Source organism: Schistocerca nitens, chromosome 2 (genome assembly GCF_023898315.1).
Source record: "Schistocerca nitens isolate TAMUIC-IGC-003100 chromosome 2, iqSchNite1.1, whole genome shotgun sequence".
In the NCBI taxonomy this organism is placed as follows: Eukaryota; Metazoa; Arthropoda; class Insecta; order Orthoptera; family Acrididae; genus Schistocerca; species Schistocerca nitens.
This window is the reverse complement of record NC_064615.1, coordinates 145,971,763-145,994,257: the sequence shown is the minus strand read 5'-3', so window position 1 is coordinate 145,994,257 and position 22,495 is coordinate 145,971,763. Positions and strand designations below refer to the sequence as shown.

General features: G+C 43.9%; 1 protein-coding gene across 1 annotated transcript in view; it reads right to left on the bottom strand.

The window, feature by feature from the left end:
- Positions 1–479: 479 nt before the first annotated feature.
- Positions 480–22,495, bottom strand: part of LOC126234880 (glutamate receptor ionotropic, kainate glr-3-like) — an 82,287-nt gene continuing 60,271 nt past the window's right edge. Inside the window, exons 5-6 of the mRNA XM_049943620.1 lie at positions 11,611–11,844; positions 480–717 (exon numbers count right to left, since the gene is read on the bottom strand). Coding sequence (XP_049799577.1) covers positions 480–717; positions 11,611–11,844 — 472 coding nt within the window. The remainder of the gene's footprint in view (positions 718–11,610; positions 11,845–22,495) is intronic.

Genomic DNA, 22,495 nt, shown 5'->3' with positions numbered 1-22,495 from the left:
GACAGGCAAAATTAAAAAAAAAAAATACGGCGACGTTTCTGTTCGCGTTTCTGTTCGCGTGAGATAAAAAAAAAACAACTAGCTACAGTATGGTGGCTGTTCTTAACACTGACAATGGACGCACAACACTGAACATTCACTTTACACAGCACTATAGAGGCGACGCGGTGGCAGATGGGGACGGAAGGAGGACCCGGACCGATGAGGGGGAAAAAAGGGGGCAGCCGATGGAGGGAGAGGACATACCTGTAGAAGAAAGGGGGGCAGGGCGGATGCAAAAAGGATTAGGGAAAGCGGTGGAGGGGAAAGCAAAAGGACTCGGGGGAGAGAATCATTCAGAAGTTATAACTTCGTACTACCAGAATTGTGGCTCACATTTTCGTGTGGGACCATTTGCAGGGGCTGATATCTTGCAAGCGCGGTTTTATCCTCCTTAAAATATGACGTCAAGTTGGTGATGTTTCCTCGTTGGACAGCAGTCAGCAGACGCCCCCATTTAGTTTACCTGAAGGCAGCCGCTCCATGGGGAAGGCTAGGTTCCGCGTTGTGGTCCTGGCGTGCAGATCGCCCTCTTTCATCACGCGGAAACGCCGGCAGAGGTCTCTGAAGATCTCCTCGGTTCGCTCTCGCAGTGAATTGAGCCACGCAATGTGCGTCTCTGCCCACTCCAGGCCGCTGTGGTGCAGGTCAGACACGGTGTCAATGGGAGGGTCGTACCTGCAGCAGGATCACAGAGCACAAATAAAGTTGAACAACTGATACCACCACCATTAGTATAAAAACAAAGTTTTTGGAAATACTGATATTTGAATTTTGTGTGTGCCGAATCTGATGCCGTTGATGCATTTACAGTGCTCAACAGAATGGTCTTCAATACCCTTACTGGATACCAAGACACAAAAGTCTTAGTTTGAAGGATGTTTGTTCTCACGAACGGAAATGATATGGCGCTTCCTCAGGAACGTTTATTAACAGTTTTCCTCAAAAAGCTGTGCTGGTTTTTAAGTTCTATTTTATTGATCCGCTGATCATATTTTTTCAGTGCAACCTTTGTGACCTTGCTTTGAATTGCTTGTTCTTCCGAAATTTGTATTGCTGTTCGACTGGCTTTTCTCGTAAAACGTTCCACCTTTTTGTCAAAGTTTACGATGCCAATTGGACCTCGTCCACGTCAGTGGGTAATTGCTGCTGACCTTAGTACCTGAATTCTTTCTCTAGATTCTTTCGCGTCTTTGTTTATCTGAGTGATCTGACTATCAATTCTGGCGATCCCTTCTTCCAACTGGATTTTAACCTGTTGGATCTGTGTCTTAACCTCTTGTCTCAAGTTCTGATACTGTTTTGTCACCTGTGTATTCTGTTTCGTTATCTGTGTATTAATATCCTGATTTTGTTTCTTCATACCAGCATTCATTTTTTGTAAAATCTCCATGATCGAGTCCTGTCCTATAACACTACCTTCTGCTGAACTGTGTATTCTCGATCTATTGTTTTCCACTCGGTCAGTTACGTCGTTTACTGGGCTATGCTGTGGGGTTTCTAAGTTTCATAACTGCAATCAACCGTGCTGTCTGTGTTGAGGATTAGTTGTGTTTGTCTTTGGACCATTACGTGGCGCAAACAACTCTGCATTCTGCCCTCTCTGTTGTGTATGTCTTGTGTTTGCAGGTACAGTTGCGTATGTTACGGAACCTTTTCATGGCGCTCGTAATTCCGCAAAATTCTGTGTCTGTTGTTGGGGCATATTTAGAATGTGTACGACAGGTTCGACGTATTCTAAATGTTCCCCCTCTTCCTCACTGTCTACTTTTCTTTGAACGGTAGCTAACTGCCAGTTCATTGACTGTATTGACGCGTATTCTGTCCCTGAATATGCGGCAAACAAACGCGTTTCCTGCGCTCGTTTCGCTTATAATCTTTGCCATTTCCTATGTGAACTATCTATTCCTGGCTCAGAATGTTCCCTACCTGGTATTTCCTATCTGACTGATCTGTCTCAATTTTATCCCAGTCTAACTGAGCCTGCTGATTCTGCAGCTCCCCGACTGTCCTATTCTCTGATTCACCGTCTGTCCTATTCTCAGGTTCAGCTTCTGTCCTATTCTCAATAAGCTCGTTTACTTGCTGACTGGTTGATTCTACCCCATCTTGTCTACTTGCTGTCTCTCACGTAACCTTTTGGCTTGTGCTCTCGTTAACATGGAAATTCTTTCAACACGCCACAACCCTATCTACATAACTGTACGACCACTTACCAGTTGGTTGAACCAACAACATCAACAACAACGTCGTGAGTGCTCGAATAATGTTCTGTCTGCTCTGCTACAGTCTCCAATCTCCACCTGTGCGCTTGCAAAATTGAGAAAAATGTTATTTGTTAATTCTAACTTATATGATGCTGCGCCACACTGCGTCTCTGCGTCACTCTGCGTCTGTGCCTATCACCTGAAAATCCTATGCCCTAACAGCTACACAAAAATCGTAAAAAAATGCAAAATTTTCCAACACAATAACACAAGCCGTTTTCCCTACAATTGTGCTTTCTTCACTACCTGTATCTATTCTGATCCCAATATTTAATACATGAAAGAAAGTTCTACAAAGTGCTACTGCTGCGACCTGCTGTACCTAACTATCCTGACACTTTCCTATCCTGGTAGCTTACCTATTTCAACTATCCTGGCAGGGTCGCCATTTTCTGTGGTGAACGTGTGGGTGCTATTCTGTCATTCTGTGCAACAGATTAATATGAGATGTACCCTTTACCCTGTGGCTCCTGCAAGATGCAATTTCCACCCCCACACTGCTACAGAAGTCAGACATACACTCCTAACGTTCCAAAGAGAAATGATTGAAAAACTTTCAGCAATAAATATCTTCTGGAGTTGTCCACTGTAAGGAAATGACACAAAACTTCACAAAATTTCTTACGTAACTAGTGGGATACTTGGGTACTGGAGTAGTGCTAGTTAGTGTAAGAAAAACATGAAACTAACGAAAATTATTATTTATTTTGCAAAAATTCTGAGAAATTACAATGGCACTTTTAGTTATGAACTGAACAAGTTATTTCCAGGTTCTTTTTGGAATGTGAAGCTACCTCTTAAGGATAGGATTCGCTAATGAAATATCTATACAAAGTTTAAGATGGTTGTTGAATTGGCAGAATGGCTGAGAGTCGCACCTACTCAACTTGAATAATTATCCGTTAGAATGCTGCTAGGTATGGTTGAGGCTGTTTCGTGTGAAATGCAGTGAAGTGTACTGTTGTGGAGGAAATATGGGGCTCGCAAGAGCTGCAGCGCACCATACCGTAAGCTGCAATGACTGCTATCTGCACTGCTCGCTGCTGACAAATAAGATAACTCTCGTTCTATCTGGATTGACCTTCGCCAATCAAACTCTCCGTACACCTTAATGAAGTCAAGGACTCCTATTCGCCCCTAGTCTAACTATTGGCGTGGTACACCAGTCAGATAACCAATCCACCGCGATTCCACTCAAAATTCGCTTGCGGGCACTTAACTATAACTCTGTCCATTCACACCGCACAATAAGTGTGGTGGCCAACACAGTGAACAACGATTAATCACAAGGAGTCAATACAGAGTCGCACTCCGATTCACTCTCGACAGAGGTGCTCTCCCAGTGGAGTACTGAGGAGAGACTTGTTCCTCGCTCTTTGAGTACACGTACGAGCGCACACGCTATCGTTACGTGTTCTCGCTCCAAGAGTGACAATGGAATGGACCATCTCCACGCCAGACGTGAAGGGGTATATCTTTCGGTTTCTTCCGTTACTCCTTGAGCTGAAGGCATCAGAAATATTGTCTGCCAATCAGCATTGCTCTTCTAAAACGGGGGAATGTCGTTCATTTAAGGCGAGCAATCCGGGAGTCTGTAGCATCGGCGTTTGGCATTTGCTGTCTCCCTGTGAAAACCTCTGAAGCTGCATGCTATATTTGTAAAGAATGCGTAGGCTGGGCGCTCCCACACAATGTAGCGGAATTTGCTTTTAAGCCGAACACGGGGTCGTTTTCCCCTTTCACTCGGGCAAACGCTGTCTACTCCACGGGCGGCCAAGGTTGACTCATTCTCTGAAGCGAGTGGCCTCCCGGCGTGTGGTCTGCCTCTCTCGAACTAAAAGCTCCTGTGACCGTCGTGTCTGGAATGTATGTGTGTACGCCAGCCTCGAGTATTTCAACCACAGTGCACTTACTTGTTATTTGCATATAGTTTACATAAATTCATACAACATTGACTTTATCTTGGGTTCGAATGAAGCGTCTTGATGTGCGAAATATGATTGTGAGGGCGGAATATGTAAGCAATTAAGGTCAGGAGACCGTGACGTCTTACAATGGTATCCATTGTCTTTTAGGTTTAATGTTAAGCGGTGTGCAGATCCCTCTGAGCTTCGTAAAATCTGACTGTGAACTGTGTGAATTGAAGAAAGATTTAGATGGAGTTAAATACGTGCAAAAATGAAATTCGCAAAATAGTGAAAGTAACACTATCTAAAAGATTTATCGTGTATGTAGGTAACAGATTCCAGTCACCCTCAATAATAACATGATAAACCCCTAAATTTCAATAAATAAATGATCAAAACTTCCTTAGAGGTGTTTTCTTGAGATATAAACCATGCAGAACTGCTCGTGAGAGGTCATGCACAGTCATATATATCTACTAGACTGTGACCTTCGAATGACAATTGAGATGAATATTTCTGATTTTTAGGCGTCTTCAACCGTGTTAAGGAGATTGAAGCAATCACACTGTAAAGGAAGTCACAGAAAACGATATCGAAATCAAGTAAAGATGTAGAAGTGGTGCTATTAATTCATAGCTGACATGAAGACGGAAGTTGCTGTAATCCTCACATTTGCTATGTCTAATGCGGATTATCAGATTTCGTGAAAGACCTGAGAGCAAACCCCACTTTATTGTTTCGAGGCTAAAAGAGAGAGAGAGTCTATTGTGCAATCGATTAATGCTATGAGACATTCGTATACAACAATGCCAGTGATATGTATGAATTTATTTATGTCTGTGTTCAGGTACCTCAGGGCATATTAAGGCCAAAAGTTAAAGAAAGGCTATTTAGTTTCAAAATTCTTATAATGATATATGAAAATCGGAAACAATAGGAAAGAATAATTTTTAATGTTTCATCAAAATGGTTTCTAACTAGCTGCAGAAATTAAAAGATTGCTTTTGTTGGATTCATTGCTTGGATATAATAACATCTCGGTCTTTGAGGAGGATAACGAAAAGACTGTTGATAAAATTAATATTCCATTAACCAGTAAGCCTCTTGAAAAATAATGTTTTCGTCTGTGGAAAGTATTTTTCAGGAAATTGTTGGACAATAGAAGTTCCTATAGCTCCATGTCATTTGAGGTTTATCAGGAGAACAGCATCCTCAGATTTCAGTCATTTGTGTGTTATCAGTTTCCATTGGCATGTTTTACGAATTGCTTTAAGTATGCCCGGTGTGCATCACAGTATGTAGAGCAACAGCCAGGACCATTTCCTTCTCCACCGCAATTCTGAAAAACAAGAAAAGAAAACCTCTAGTAATTACTGTGAAGCCCCGAAAGCATTAATTTTTCTTTCGTCAAGTGTGTCTGGTTTAAGGAAAAGGTTAGTGTCGTCAACCAAATGACATTTCGTTTTATCGTATCGACTATGGAGAACAAACAAGGAAGTGTTTCATCGTTAGTAAAATATACATTATTAATAAATTATCATAATATCTGTGCTGCACGAACTACTATGAAATGATGTATGAGTAAGAAATTTTCCATTCCGACAAATTAAAGTCAAGATTGTTGGAAGTCGTCTGTAACGTAATATCAAACACTGCCTAGATTTATTTTCCTAGACTAGTCACCTTTGTGATAACTGCCTCCGCACCAGCTTAGCTGTCGACATGAAGTACCTGTTATTCAAAACTTTAATGGTACGTGACGCTTTTTGTGTGGCTTAGACGCTTTAAATACGCTTGTGTCACTCTGGAAATTAGCTATATGCAGCACTACGCTCTCTTCTCACGCCCAATCGGTGGTTGGGCAGGAGGGGTTGTACAAACTTCTGTCATAAGCGGTTCTTCGTGCAACAAAAACGAGCAATGATAATTAAATGAAGACCCTAAGCTGACAACAGGCGTGATATACATCAATGGGGACAGTTGAAAATGTGTGTCCCGACCGGGACTCGAATGTGGGATCTCCCTTGAAATATTTTTTATTATATTGATTAATATTAATTAATTTACTATTTTTACAGATTAATGTGTTGAATTTAGAATTCATTTACGTAGATTTTTTCTACAAATAGTATTGATACTTTATTATTTATTTATGTTTATTTTAAATTTTCTTTTAATAGTTATTTGTGTTTTAATTAGTGTTTTATAGTCAAGCTGATAAGATACTTTTCATTTTGCCATTTAAAAACTTACATCTTCTTTGTGCTTGAGTATTTATTTCCGTGCTGTCTGCCCAGTGGCAACTGTCTTTCAGAGGACTTTGCGTACTCCTTTACCAGCTTACACCCCTTAGCAATTAATACAATTGATAAATTTTTGGAAGTATTAAACCTGAATGTTGGGTGGGGCTCGAACAAGGGACCCTGTTCCCGCTGTTAATGTGCTGGTGAACCATGAACCATGGACTTTGCCGTTGGTGGGGAGGCTTGCGTGCCTCAGCGATACAGATGGCCGTGCCGTAGGTGCCACCACAACGGAGGGGTATCTGTTGAGAGGCCAGACAAACATGTGGTTCCTGAAGAGGGGCAACAGCCTTTTCAGTAGTTGCAGGGGCAACAGTCTGGATGATTGACTGATCTGGCCTTGTAACACTGACCAAAACGGCCTTGCTGTGCTGGTACTGCGAACGGCTGAAAGCAAGGGGAAACTACAGCCGTTATTTTTCCCGAGGGCATGCAGCTATACTGTATGATTAAATGATGATGGCGTCCTCTTGGGTAAAATACACTCCTGGAAATTGAAATAAGAACACCGTGAATTCATTGTCCCAGGAAGGGGAAACTTTATTGACACATTCCTGGGGTCAGATACATCACATGATCACACTGACAGAACCACAGGCACATAGACACAGGCAACAGAGCATGCACAATGTCGGCACTAGTACAGTGTATATCCACCTTTCGCAGCAATGCAGGCTGCTATTCTCCCATGGAGACGATCGTAGAGATGCTGGATGTAGTCCTGTGGAACTTGCCATGCCATTTCCACCTGGCGCCTCAGTTGGACCAGCGTTCGTGCTGGACGTGCAGACCGCGTGAGACGACGCTTCATCCAGTCCCAAACATGCTCAATGGGGGACAGATCCGGAGATCTTGCTAGCCAGGTTGGTTGACTTACACCTTCTAGAGCACGTTGGGTGGCACGGGATACATTCGGACGTGCATTGTCCTGTTGGAACAGCAAGTTCCCTTGCCGATCTAGGAATGGTAGAACGATGGGTTCGATGACGGTTTGGATGTACCGTGCACTATTCAGTGTCCCCTCGACGATCACCAGTGGTGTACGGCCAGTGTAGGAGATCGCTCCCCACACCATGATGCCGGGTGTTGGCCCTGTGTGCCTCGGTCGTATGCAGTCCTGATTGTGGCGCTCACCTGCACGGCGCCAAACACGCATACGACCATCATTGGCACCAAGGCAGAAGCGACTCTCATCGCTGAAGACGACACGTCTCCATTCGTCCCTCCATTCACGCCTGTCGCGACACCACTGGAGGCGGGCTGCACGATGTTGGGGCGTGAGCGGAAGACGGCCTAACGGTGTGCGGGACCGTAGCCCAGCTTCATGGAGACGGTTGCGAATGGTCCTCGCCGATACCCCAGGAGCAACAGTGTCCCTAATTTGCTGGGAAGTGGCGGTGCGGTCCCCTACGGCACTACGTAGGATCCTACGGTCTTGGCGTGCATCCGTGCGTCGCTGCGGTCCGGTCCCAGGTCGACGGGCACGTGCACCTTCCGCCGACCACTGGCGACAACATCGATGTACTGTGGAGACCTCACGCCCCATGTGTTGAGCAATTCGGCGGTACGTCCACCCGGCCTCCCGCATGCCCACTATACGCCCTCGCTCAAAGTCCGTCAACTGCACATACGGTTCACGTCCACGCTGTCGCGGCATGCTACCAGTGTTAAAGACTGCGATGGAGCTCCGTATGCCACGGCAAACTGGCTGACACTGACGGCGGCGGTGCACAAATGCTGCGCAGCTAGCGCCATTCGACGGCCAACACCGCGGTTCCTGGTGTGTCCGCTGTGCCGTGCGTGTGATCATTGCTTGTACAGCCCTCTCGCAGTGTCCGGAGCAAGTATGGTGGGTCTGACACACCGGTGTCAATGTGTTCTTTTTTCCATTTCCAGGAGTGTATTACGGAGGTAAAATAGTCCCCCATTCGGATCTCCGGGCGGGGACTACTTAAGAGGACGTCGTTATCAGGAGAAAGAAAACTGGCGTTCTACGGATCGGAGCGTGGAATGTCAGATCCCTTAATCGGGCAGGTAGGTTAGAAATTTAAAAAGGGAAATGGATAAGTTAAAGTTAGATATAGTGGGAATTAGTGACGCTTGGTGGCAGGAGAAACAAGACTTTTGGTCAGGTGATTACAGGTTTATAAATACAAAATCAAATAGGGGTAATGCAGGAGTAGGTTTAATAATGAATAAAAAAATAGGAGTGCGGGTTAGCTACTACAAACAGCACAGTGAACGCATTATTGCGGCCAATATAGACACAAAGCCCATGCCTACTACAGTAGTACAAGTTTATATGCCAACAAGCTGTGCAGATGATGAAGAAATAGATGAAATGTATGACGAGATAAAAGAAATTATCCAGGTAGTGAAGGGAGACGAAAGTTTAATGGTCATGGGTGACTGGAATTCGTCAGTAGGAAAAGGGAGAGAAGGAAACATAGTAGGTGAATATGGATTGGGGGGAAGAAATGAAAGAGGAAGCCGCCCTGTAGAATTTTGCACAGAGCATAACTTAATCATAGCTAACACTTGGTTCAAGAATCATAAAAGAAGGTTGTATACCTGGAAGAATCCTGGAGATACTAAAAGGTATCAGATAGATTATATAATGGTAAGACAGAGATTTAGGAACCAGGTTTTAAATTGTAAGACATTTCCAGGGGCAGATGTGGATTCTGACCACAATCTATTGGTTATGAACTGCAGATTGAAACTGAAGAAACTCCAAAAAGGTGGGAATTTAAGGAGATGGGACCTGGATAAACTGAAAGAACCAGAGGTTGTAGAGAGTTTCAGGGAGAGCATAAGGGAACAATTGACACGAATGGGGGAAAGAAATACAGTAGAAGAAGAATGGGTAGCTCTGAGGGATGAAGTAGTGAAGGCAGCAGACGATCAAGTAGGTAAAAAGACGAGGGCTAATAGAAATCCTTGGGTAACAGAAGAAATATTGAATTTAATTGATGAAAGGAGAAAATATAAAAATGCAGTAAATGAAGCAGGCAAAAATGAATACAAACGTCTCAAAAATGAGATCGACAGGCAGTGCAAAATGGCTAAGCAGGGATGGATAGAGGACAAATGTAAGGATGTAGAGGCTTGTCTCGCTAGGGGTAAGATAGATACTGCCTACAGGAAAATTAAAGAGACCTTTGGAGAGAAGAGAACCACTTGTATGAATATCAAGAGCTCAGATGGCAACCCAGTTCTAAGCAAAGAAGGGAAGGCAGAAAGGTGGAAGGAGTATATAGAGGGTTTATACAAGGGCGATGTACTTGAGGACAATATTATGGAAATGGAAGAGGATGTAGATGAAGACGAAATGGGAGATAAGATACTGCATGAAGAGTTTGACAGAGCACTGAAAAACCTGAGTCGAAACAAGTCCCCGGCAGTAGACAACATTCCATTAGAACTACTGATGGCCTTGGGAGAGCCAGCCATGACAAAACTCTACCATCTGGTGAGCAAGATGTATGAGACAGGCGAAATACCCACAGACTTCAAGAAGAATATAATAATTCCAATCCCAAAGAAAGCAGGTGTTGACAGATGTGAAAATTACCGAACTATCAGTTTAATAAGTCGCAGCTGCAAAATGCTAACGCGAATTCTTTACAGACGAATGGAAAAACTGGTAGGAGCGGACCTCGGGGAAGATCAGTTTGGATTCCGTAGAAATGTTGGAACACGTGAGGCAATACTAACCTTACGATTTATCTTAGAAGAAAAATTAAGAAAAGGGAAACCTACGTTCGTAGCATTTGTAGACTTAGAGAAAGCTTTTGACAATGTTAACTGGAATACTCTCTTTCAAATTCTGAAGGTGGCAGGGGTAAAATACAGGGAGCGAAAGGCTATTTACAATTTGTACAGAAACCAGATGGCAGTTATAAGAGTCGAGGGGAATGAAAGGGAAGCAGTGGTTGGGAAAGGAGTGAGACATTGTTGTAGCCTCTCCCCGATGTTATTCAATCTGTATATTGAGCAAGCAGTAAAGGAAACTAAAGAAAAATTCGGAGTAGGTATTAAAATTCATGGAGAGGAAGTAAAAACTTTGAGCTCGCCGATGACATTGCAATTATGTCAGAGACAGCAAAGGGCTTGGAAGAGCAGTTGAACGGAATGGACAGTGTCTTGAAAGTAGGATATAAGATGAACATCAACAAAAGCAAAACGAGGATAATGGAATGTAGTCAAATTAAATCGGGTGATGCTGAGGGAATTAGATTAGGATACGAGACACTTAAAGTAGTAAAGGAGTTTTGCTATTTAGGCAGTAAAATAACTGATGATGGTCGAGGTAGAGAGGATATAAAATATAGACTGGCAATGGCAAGGAAATCGTTTCTGAAGAAGAGAATTTTGTTAACATCGAGTATAGATTTAAGTGTCAGGAAGTCGTTTCTGAAAGTATTTGTATGGAGTGTGGCCATGTATGGAAGTGAAACATGGACGATAACTAGTTTGGAAAAGAAGAGAATAGAAGCTTTCGAAATGTGGTGCTACAGAAGAATGCTGAAGATAAGGTGGGTAGATCACGTAACTAATGAGGAGGTATTGAATAGGATTGGGGAGAAGAGAAGTTTGTGGCGCAACTTGACTAGAAGAAGGGATCGGTTGGTATTACATGTTTTGAGGCATCAAGGGATCACAAATTTAGCATTGGAGGACAGAGTGGAGGGTAAAAATCGTAGAGGGAGACCAAGAGACGAATACACTAAGCAGATTCAGAGGGATTTAGGTTGCAGTAGGTACGGGGACATGAAGAAACTTGCACAGGATAGAGTAGCATATAGAGCTGCATCAAACCAGTCTCACGACTGAAGACCACAACAACAACAACAACAACAACAGCAACATGCGAGCGCATTTCAGTTACTCATTTAAATACTCATCTTCGCTACTGATCGCTATTACCCTCCGTAAGCCTGCCAAAAAAGAACTGTGCAGCTTTAAGAAATTATAAAGATAATTGCACCCTTTCTTGGAAGAACTTCAATGGTCTTCAGCCACAGATGATCCTGTTCATTTCCTTTTATGTCAAGAGTGAATGTTACGACACCTAAACCTCTTAGAGTGTACCTGGGTACGGTGAGCACGGAGGAGAGTCCGCTGCCGTAGCTGGCGGTGACGAGCAGGTAGGCGATCAGCAGCCAGGACAGCACGTGGCGCGTGGGGCCCACGACACGTGTGTGGCGCCGCTCCACGTCCGGCGCCTGTAGCACCAGCAGACCCACCGACCGGAAGAAGCAGTCCTCCACCGTCGAGTAGCGACCATCCGCAGCACCACCAACGCTGCCTGTACGGAACACTACTCTGGAGAACGAAAGCAAAACAATAAACAGTAGTGTTATCAAGTCATACACGGGAGCCTGCAGGCACTAAGCGAATTGATGGCATTTCCAAGGGTCTAGTTACATAGGCAGCGAATTTCCCGCTAAGCACGGTCCTACGAATGCGAATGGTAACAGATTAAGATACTACCATCAAGAGTGCATACTATCTTCCGCTCAACTTAATTTTCGAGAGACATTTCTGAACCTTTGATCTACTGTTATTATCGCCGAACACCTTACGTTAGCAATATTTCTTACAACAATCGGAGAGAGGTCAGTGTGACGTAGAAAGAAGTCAACGATATTGCGACCGTACAGTACAATAATTATTCTTGCATAAAAAAGGCTCAATAATAGTGTGTTTGTGATCGATTTTAGACTTCGAAGTGAACAGTGGACTCTAGGGCGGATGATGCTGTAGTATACAGAGAAGTTGTAGCATTAGAAAATTGTAGCGAAATGCAGGAAGATCTGCAGCGGATAGGCACTTGGTGCAGGGAGTGGCAACTGTCCCTTAACATAGACAAATGTAATGTATTGCGAATACATAGAAAGAAGGATCCTTTATTGTATGATTATATGATAGCGGAACAAACACTGGTAGCAGTTACTTCTGTAAAATATCTGGGAGTATGCGTGCGGAACGATTTGAAGTGGAATGATCATATAATATTAATTGTTGGTAAGGCGGGTACCAGGTTGAGATTCATTGGGAGAGTGCTTAGAAAATGTAGTCCATTAACAAAGGAGGTGGCCAACAAAACACTCGTTCGACCTATACTTGAGTAGTGCTCATCAGTGTCGGATCCGTACCAGATCGGGTTGACGGAGGAGATAGAGAAGATCCAAAGAAGAGCGGTGCGTTTCGTCACAGGGTTATTTGGTAACCGTGATGGCGTTACAGAGATGTTTAATAAACTCAAGTGGCAGACTCTGCAAGAGAGGCGCTCTGCATCGCGGTGTAGCTTGCTCGCCAGGTTTCGAGAGGGTGCGTTTCTGGATGAGGTATCGAATATATTGCTTCCCCCTACTTATACCTCCCGAGGAGATCACGAATGTAAAATTAGAGGGATTAGAGCGCGCACGGAGGCTTTCAGACAGTCGTTCTTCCCGCGAACCATACGCGACTGGAACAGGAAAGGGAGGTAATGACAGTGGCACGTAAAGTACCCTCCGCCACACACCGTTGGGTGGCTTGCGGAGTATAAATGTAGATGTAGATGTATATACCTACTCATCGTGTAGAAAGTTTGCTGGAAATTGATTGAATGACGATCAGGATTTGGCTGGCGGGATAAATCGATCTCGTCACACTATGGCTGCACTTTATTAATTAACTAATTTACATTTGTTTCAATGCTGTGTGTGTGTGTGTGTGTGTGTGTGTGTGACGGACTGATGTGTTGAATTACTCGCAGCAATTCTGAGTCTGAAATATATACTCTGGAAAAGTTTCCTAAATACATTACATTCTATAGAGATTTACAAGTCCCGAGACCTGTCGCACTCAATCGTCTACACGCATTATGAAGCAACTATTGCACATATCTGTCCTCCATGAGTTCATACTACAGACTGTCCCAATCCAGTATGCAAAACTCACAAAAATACAGTTATTATACATATTGCTACTAAACGTACAGCCGGCCGGAGTGGCCGAGTGGTTAAAGGCGCTACAGTCTGGAACCGCACGACCACTACGGTCGCAGGTTCGAATCCTGCCTCGGGCATGGATGTGTGTGATGTCCTTAGGTTAGTTAGGTTTAAGTAGTTCTAAGTTCTAGGGGACTTATGACCACAGTAGTTGAGTCCCATAGTGCTCAGAGCCATTTGAACCATTTTTACTAAACGTACAGTGTGTTTCAAAAATGACCGGTATATTTGAAACGGCAATAAAAACTAAACGAGCAGCGATAGAAATACACCGTTTGTTGCAATATGCTTGGGACAACAGTACATTTTCAGGCAGACAAACTTTCGAAATTACAGTAGTTACAATTTTCAACAACAGATGGCGCTGCAAGTGATGTGAAAGATATAGAAGACAACGCCGTCTGTGGGTGCGCCATTCTGTACGTCGTCTTTCTCCTGTAAGCGTGTGCTGTTCACAACGTGCAAGTGTACTGTAGACAACATGGTTTATTCCTTAGAACAGAGGATTTTTCTGGTGTTGGAATTCCACCGCCTAGAACACAGTGTTGTTGCAACAAGACGAAGTTTTCAACGGAGGTTTAATGTAACCAAAGGACCGAAAAGCAATACAATAAAGGATCTGTTTGAAAAATTTCAACGGACTGGGAACGTGACGGATGAACGTGCTGCAAAGGTAGGGCGACGGCGTACGGCAACCACAGAGGGCAACGCGCAGCTAGTGCAGCAGGTGATCCAACAGCGGCCTCGGGTTTCCGTTCGCCGTGTTGCAGCTGCGGTCCAAATGACGCCAACGTCCACGTATCGTCTCATGCGCCAGAGTTTACACCTCTATCCATACAAAATTCAAACGCGGCAACTCCTCAGCGCCGCTACCATTGCTGCACGAGAGACATTCGCTAACGATATAGTGCACAGGATTGATGACGGCGATATGCATGTGGGCAGCATTTGGTTTACTGACGAAGCTTATTTTTACCTGGACGGCTTCGTCAATAAACAGAACTGGCGCATATGGGGAACCGAAAAGCCCCATGTTGCAGTCCCATCGTCCGTGCATCCTCAAAAAGTACTGGTCTGGGCCGCCATTTCTTCCAAAGGAATCATTGGCCCATTTTTCAGATCCGAAACGATTACTGCATCACGCTATCTGGACATTCTTCGTGAATTTGTGGCGGTACAAGCTGCCTTAGACGACACTGCGAACACCTCGTGGTTTATGCAAGATGGTGCCCGGCCACATCGCACGGCCGTCGTCTTTAATTTCCTGAATGAATATTTCGATGATCGTGTGATTGCTTTGGGCTATCCGAAACATACAGGAGGCGGCGTGGATTGGCCTCCCTATTCGCCAGACATGAACCCCTGTGACTTCTTTCTCTGGGGACACTTGAAAGACCAGGTGTACCGCCAGAATCCAGAAACAATTGAACAGCTGAAGCAGTACATCTCATCTGCATGTGAAGCCATTCCGCCAGACACGTTGTCAAAGGTTTCGGGTAATATCATTCAGAGACTACGCCATATTATTGCTACGCATGGTGGATATGTGGAAAATATCGTACTATAGAGTTTCCCAGACCGCAGCGCCATCTGTTGTTGAAAATTGTAACTACTGTAATTTGGAAAGTTTGTCTGCCTGAAAATGTACTGTTGTCCCAAGCATATTGCAACAAACGGTGTATTTCTATCGCTGCTCGTTTAGTTTTTATTGCCGTTTCAAATATACCGGTCATTTTTGAAACACCCTGTATGTACCTAAATGAATCATGCAACTCGCGTTCAGGTGTTGACTCCGAAGAGATGCTGCAATATCCGACTTTGATCGTGATTCAGAGGAAAATGTTCCAAATAATATGTGCCACGAAACGGCCACTTGTTTCGGAATGCACCTCGTACTTACTGACCTGATGACAGCTGATCTTTACCTCGTATCTGGTACAGGCATTCCACAGAGATGGTTCAGATGTCGTCTGCACCAAATCTGATGTCTTCAACTCGCAGTCTCGTCACAAACTTTGCCACTTGTGTCCAGACTCCCACAGCATCCCTTCATCAGTCATACTTGTGTAGCTGTGTAGCATTTAGAAGCACCTCACCATTTCTGAATTTTTTTATTTTTATCATAATTTAAATGGTTTTGAGAGTTGAATATTATTTCTTGTTATTCACAATGTCTCCGAGTTGTTGTTGTTCTCCCAGAGAACTGTTTCTATAATTCATTCTTAAATTCCTTAATATGCTCTAGTTTGATCTTTAATTCATGCGTAACCATATAACCGATCTGTTTGTGCTGCAAAGTTCACCCCTTGAAGTCTTTGTGGAGGTTCATCTGGGTCTAACCATTCTGTAAATGTTCTTCAGTACTTCTTGAGAAAAGAAAATCATTATCAGCGTCAATGGTTAATAGATTTATATGCGTGGTGTATCAGCTATCTGGACCACTCTAATCACCTTGTGGTTCAGAAGCCAAATGAAACATATTTCCAAATGTTCTTTCTGCAAGGGGAAATTAAACAGTATTATTGCCTCTCATGCAACTTTATTCGTTATGAAAATACGAACACCTGTACGTCTTCTTCTGATGGCACTTTATATCTTCTATTAGGTAACCCCTTCCTCTCCTAAAAATCTACTCAAAAACGTATCACAGTGTATCATTCAAGTAAACGTGACGTTATTAAAACGTAACAAAAAATTAACATTCCGTCTCCTCTACTACCACAGTGTGTAGGTATTCGGGGTGTCGTAACTCGCCCACTTGCTGGAACTGGAGGTAAACAAATGGAAGCACAAGGAATGTGCACTCCGGTCGTTCAGTAACCCATCTTAGATTGACCGTTTGTGTGAGTACATGTACACCACTAATAGAAGGTAGACATGGCTTTTATTTCTGGAGAAAAAGATAACATAACTGCTACTCCGATGTAATTTTCTTCTTTACAATACCGATACAGTAGAATAATGTACCAAGTTTAAGGAATATATATAGCAAAAGCAGTAATTGATTAAAAATTGCATTATCATTACTTTTACTGCGACGGAAGCAGACGAACTCCGCATAGACCGATATTCCGTCAAGAACCCACCGTCCCGACGCTTCAGGAAATAGGAAGTTTCGACAAAGCAACGCAATGGTCGTAGAACTCGCCCCGACGAAGTCACCAAAGGCATTTTTGTCGCTTATTTTGCAATGAATTCAACCGTGAATACACGTAGGCTTCAAAAGAAGGTTTCTACTGCTTCACTTGTTCCCCTTGATGAGACTATGATATTACTTACTGAAAAAGCTGGACAAGAAAGTCTCTAAGCTTTACTGTCTTTTTTTTCTTTAATGACAAATATTTTGAACAATTAGATGTAGCGGCTATGGGAAGTCTATTATTTCCCACGGTCGGCAATATGTTTTCGGGAGTGTTTTGAAGACAGGACTCTGGGGGAAGCATTTTTAAAACCTCACTGTTTTTGGAGATATGTCAACTATACGTTTATGGTGTGCCACATGGAACAACGCTTTGAACGATTTCCTGAATCATTTTAATTGCCGTCATCCCAGCATGAAGTTCACCATGGAGATGGAAATTGATGGACAGCTGCCGTTTGTAAATGTAATGGTGTACAGCAGATATGCTCAGTCTTTTTAGGCTTGAGTTATACCGCACCTAACTTAGTCCATTCAGAGATCTAATGACAAAAATTCGCAAAGGTTTAAGTACAAAACAGCACTGTAACCTACATTAACCGTATTAATTATACAAAATATATAAAAGTCATTTTTCTCTCCATGAAAAGTTGTGGACTTACCACTCACTTTTCAAGACATCACGACTGTGAAAAGAAATTTAAATATACACCGTCATAAATGTCGAGAAAAGTTTACTGAGCTACTTGTCGTTGCATATCATCGGCAACTTTATTATAACCCTGTGAATCACCTGTCAGAGCCGACGTCACACTGTCTGAAAATGAGGATCAGTTTTTTTCTACAATTACACTTCACTATGTTCATGGTTGAAAACGGTGCCTCACATAGAGGAACTGATCCAAAAACGATAAATCATACGATGCCACTTTCACATTTTTAGGGTACGTTTTTGCACTCACTAATTTCCAAAAGGTATCTTCATTGTACTCTGGATTTAAGGAAAGGTCATTTTGAAATCGTATTATTTCCTCTTCAAGTTCAGTCTCGCTCATTTCACTTGAAATGTTATTCACATCCACTTTTTTTGGAAGGTTGAGTTATGGAAGCTAGTACAGGCTCTATTGCCTTGAAATTGAGAACACGGTTTTCAAAATCTGTTTTAAGTGCTGTCGGTTTGGCCGTATATGTCTTTGTTGCTTCTTGATCCTACGATGTTTGTTGATCCGACAGTTCTAACTGTATTTCAGGAAAGTGTTCCACATTTCATTTCTGTAACTGTGCTACCCAAAGGTCAAGTTTTCGCATTAAACACTTTACAGAAGAGATAGTAGTTACGGAGGTTTGGCTATTCCCTCGAGATTCCTTGTTTATCTGATTTACTTTAACTGGATATCATTTACAAATGCCAGATTCAACAGTCAGCTGAAATCATATAGTGTTGGTGTAATCTTCCTCTCTTTCAGACACAAAACATTTTTCGCTTTCAGTTGTTCTCTAAGTATGTTTAAAACCATATCTCCGCTCAGCCATCGAACTTCGGTGTGCAATAGCAGGTCTCCGTACAGGCTATCCAATTCGACTAATAACACTTCCATCTCTGTGATGACTGCGAGCGAACCGATTTAACAGTTTTCTGGAAATACCCATAATAAGTACCATTTTCAAAGCGTGTTCAAAAAGCACTCGTTGATGTACGATACAATGATACTTAGGGAAAGGCGGGATACATTCGTCGTTTGCACGCAAGGTAGTAAATCTCTCGAGTTTGCCTATCGTGAAAGGCTCTCCAGCATTAGAAACAGACGCAAGTTCCTGAAATGTCAAATCAATTTCAGAAATGAAGCATTCGACTGCACTTTAAAGATCTTGTCGTTATATATTGTGTTTCAAAGGCAAAATTCTAAGCAAGTCATCTTTTATATTCAAATCCGATAACATCAGTTTTATCAAACACATAAGTTGATGTGCAAAGCAAGGACTCACTAGCTGCCATAAGGCACTTCTTAACAAACGTGCATCGTCAAATGGTTCTACATGTTTTATTAGCTCTTCTGCTGCACGAAGAGATGCCGTGTTTGATGAAAGAGTTTTTTGTGAGGGCTTAACAAGAAACGACGGTTGAGATTGAAATTTAATTTTAAGATTCGGAAGTTCCTTCCTCCTCAACTCACTATCAAGGTCTGCTTCTGATTCGAAGTATTTCTAAACTGGTCTAAATTAGCGTTCTATATTTTTCTTTTTAGATATGCTAAAGTAGCATTATACAGGGTGCAAAATAGTAAAACTGATAAACTCTAGGGACGGATTCCCGACTGGAAATGGGGTTGGGTTGATTTGAGGGAGGAGACCAAACTGCGAGGTCATCGGATTCGGAGAGGATGGGGAAGGAAGTCGGCCGTGCGCTTCCAAAGGAACCATCCCGGCATCTGTCTGAAGGAAATCACGGAAAACCTAAATCAGCCATAACCATCGTCCACTCGATTGCGAGTCCACTGTGATAACAACTGCGCCACCTCACTCGGTGGGAAATGCGGGAAAAAAGGTCCTATGACCATGTATCTGGAAATGTATCGTAGCCACGGTAGATGGCGCTGACCAATAACAGTACCTCTCACCAGGTTTCGTGTGTTCCTTGCGTGCTGCAGGCTATGTGATTCACGTAGCTTACTGCAAGCAGCAGCAGGGTCCGGCATTCATGTCGGAAACAAGTAAAGATGGTGTTTGTGTACAGCCAGGCAGATGGAAACGGTGGAGAGCCAGCACGGCTATATCAAAACAAGTACCCTCACAGACATCAACCGCAACACACAACATTTGAAGCCCTTTTTCGGAGTTTATGTGATCGTGGGTCGTTTCAGATAGACGTGCCGATTTTGAAGACGTTCTGCAGGGCATTGAAACGAACCCTATTACAAGCTCCAGACAAGTGGCCCGTCAGCATGATGTAAGCAGAAGTACGATTATGTGTATGCTGGATCATAAACAAACGTGAGCGCGTGCCTTGCATCACATGGGGGCCTCTTTGAACATATGTTGCGACGAGGATGCGAAGCAGCTCGGTCCTCTGTTCCGGGATAGTTTGCTGTCGCTGCACGCACACCGACTATTTCCGGACACGCGTTAATGCACTACCGGCCATTAAAATTGCTACACCACGAAGATGACGTGCTACAGACGCGAAATTTAACCGACAGGAAGAAGATGCTGTGATATGCAAATGATTAGCTTTTCAGAGCATTCACACAAGGATGACGCCGGTGGCGACACCTACAACGTGCTGACATAGGGAACGTTTTCAACCGATTTCTCAAACACAAACAGCAGATGACCGGCGTTGCCTGGTGAAACGTTGTTGTGATGCCTAGTGTAAGGAGGAGAAATGCGTACCATCACGTTTCCGACTTTGGTAAAGGTCGGATTGTAGCCTATCGCGATTGCGGTTTATCGTATCGAGACATTGCTGCTCGCGTTGGTCGAGATCCAATGACTGTTAGCAGAATATGGAATCGGTCGATTCAGGACGTTAATGCGGAACGCCGTGCTGGCTCGCAACGGCCTCGTATCACTAGCAGTCGAAATGACAGGCATCTTATCAAATGGCTCTGAGCACTATGGGACTCAACTGCTGAGGTCATTAGTCCCCTAGAACTTAGAACTAATTAAACCTAACTAACCTAAGGACATCACAAACATCCATGCCCGAGGCAGGATTCGAACCTGCGACCGTAGCGGTCTTGCGGTTCCAGACTGCAGCGCCTTTAACCGCACGGCCACTTCGGCCGGCGCATCTTATCCGCATGGCTGTAACGGATCATGCAGCCACGTCTCGATCCCTGAGTCAACAGACGGGAACGTTTGCAAGACAACTACCGTCTGCACGAACAGTTCGACGACGTTTGCAGCAGCATGGACTATCAGCTTGGAGACCATGCCTGCGGCTACCCTTGACGATGCATCACAGACAGGAGCGCCTGCGATGGTGTACTCAACGACGAACCTGGGTGCACGAATGACAAAACGTCATTTCTCCGGATGAATCCAGGTTCTGTTTACAGCATCATGATGGTCGCATCCGTGTTTGGCGACATCGTGGTAAACGCACATTGGAAGCGTGTATTCTTCATCGCCATACTAGCGTTTCACCCGGCGTGATGGTAAGGGGTGCCATTGGTTACACGTCTCGGTCACCTCTTGTTCGCATTAACGGCACTTTGAACAGTGGACGTTGCATTTAAGATGTGTTGCGACCCGTGGCTCTACCCTTCATTCGATCCCTGCGAAACCCTATATTTCAGCAGGATAATGCACGACCGCATGTTGCAGGTCCTGTACGGGCCTTTCTGCATACAGAAAATGTTCGACTGCTGCCCTGGCCAGCACATTCTCCAGACCTCTCACCAACTGAATACGTCCGGTCAATGGTGGCTGAGCAACTGGCTCGTCACAATACGCCAGTCACAACTCTTGATGAACTGTGGTATCGTGTTGAAGCTGCATGGGCAGCTGTACCAGTACACGCCATCCAAGCTCCTTTTGACTCAATGCCCAGGCGTATCAATGCCGACATTACGGCCAGAGGTGGTTGTTCTGGGTACTGATTTCTCAGGATCTATGCACCCAAATTGCGTGAAAATGTAATCACATGTCAATTCTACTATAATATATCTGACCAATGAATACCCGTTTATCATCTGCATTTCTTCTTCGTGTAGCAATTTTAATGGCCAGTGGTGTTGTATCTTTCTTCCTCCATTTCTAGTCAGGAATCCGTGCCAGCAGTTTGTCGGTTTTATTCTTTTCGCATTCTATTGGCTTTGTACCTTAGGTCGGCAAATCCACTGGTTGTGGCAGTGGGACGAGCGGTGGATCTGCAGCCAGAGGGAAGGTCACATGGGGGCGCGATTTAAGGGCTGCCTTGGTGACCAGCACCCTTAGTCACTTCCGGGGAGGCAGCGAGCTGTGAGCAAGAGCAGTGTCTTCGGGGCTGGCGGGATGCTTAGCCAGCAGCTATGCTTCAAACGCTAGTCTGTGCTGTTCCGATGTGCTAATTGTTCCCGGTTGGCCAGTGAATATCGCCAGGTGGAAAACTGTTCCGACGTGACGGTTGAAACTCGTGCTTCAAGTTCGAATATCTGAAGGAAAGCTGATTCTGCTGTTGTGGCGAGATTGCTACCTGTCAATCAGTCAGTTCCGATCTCTGGTCGTAAGGACGCCCTATTAATTACGGCCTGTTGAGTCCTGAATGACAGCTGCATAACGAAAGTACACGTTTGCTAGCGGTCTCGGTTATCTGGAGGCTTGACTTCCTCATCGATTCTCAGAAATGACGATGAGCGATTTGCTCTATAACATGTTGTTATGTAATAAGGCCGTCCTGCTTACTGAAAAACTTGTCAGAAGCATAGTAGCGCCAGTGAACGTGTTACATTATATCGGCTATTAAGTGATTTCCTATCCATAGTTTGCTATTAGACTTACAGTATTAGTGGAGCTGCAAGGAAATGTCGGGTTGTATTAAGTGTGGGTGCTGTGCAAGTGGCAATGGCGTATGCAGATTAAGTCACTTCTACGACATGGTAATCAGATATTTACTTATTGTGCTTTGTTGTGCCTTGTGTGCACAAGCAGTCCTTTAAACTCGAGATGCTCTCTTCTGAGTATGGGCAGGTTTTAAAAAGTTTTGATCGTTCGTCTGTCTTTCGTTTATCACGGACAGGGGGCTCTTGCAATTCTGTCATCGGTTGCTTTCTATAAATTGCAAAGGGGTACATTCGGAGGGCAGTTGCTGCTAAATTAACTGGATAATTTTATTGATTTCGGTCACCAGTCTATTTCT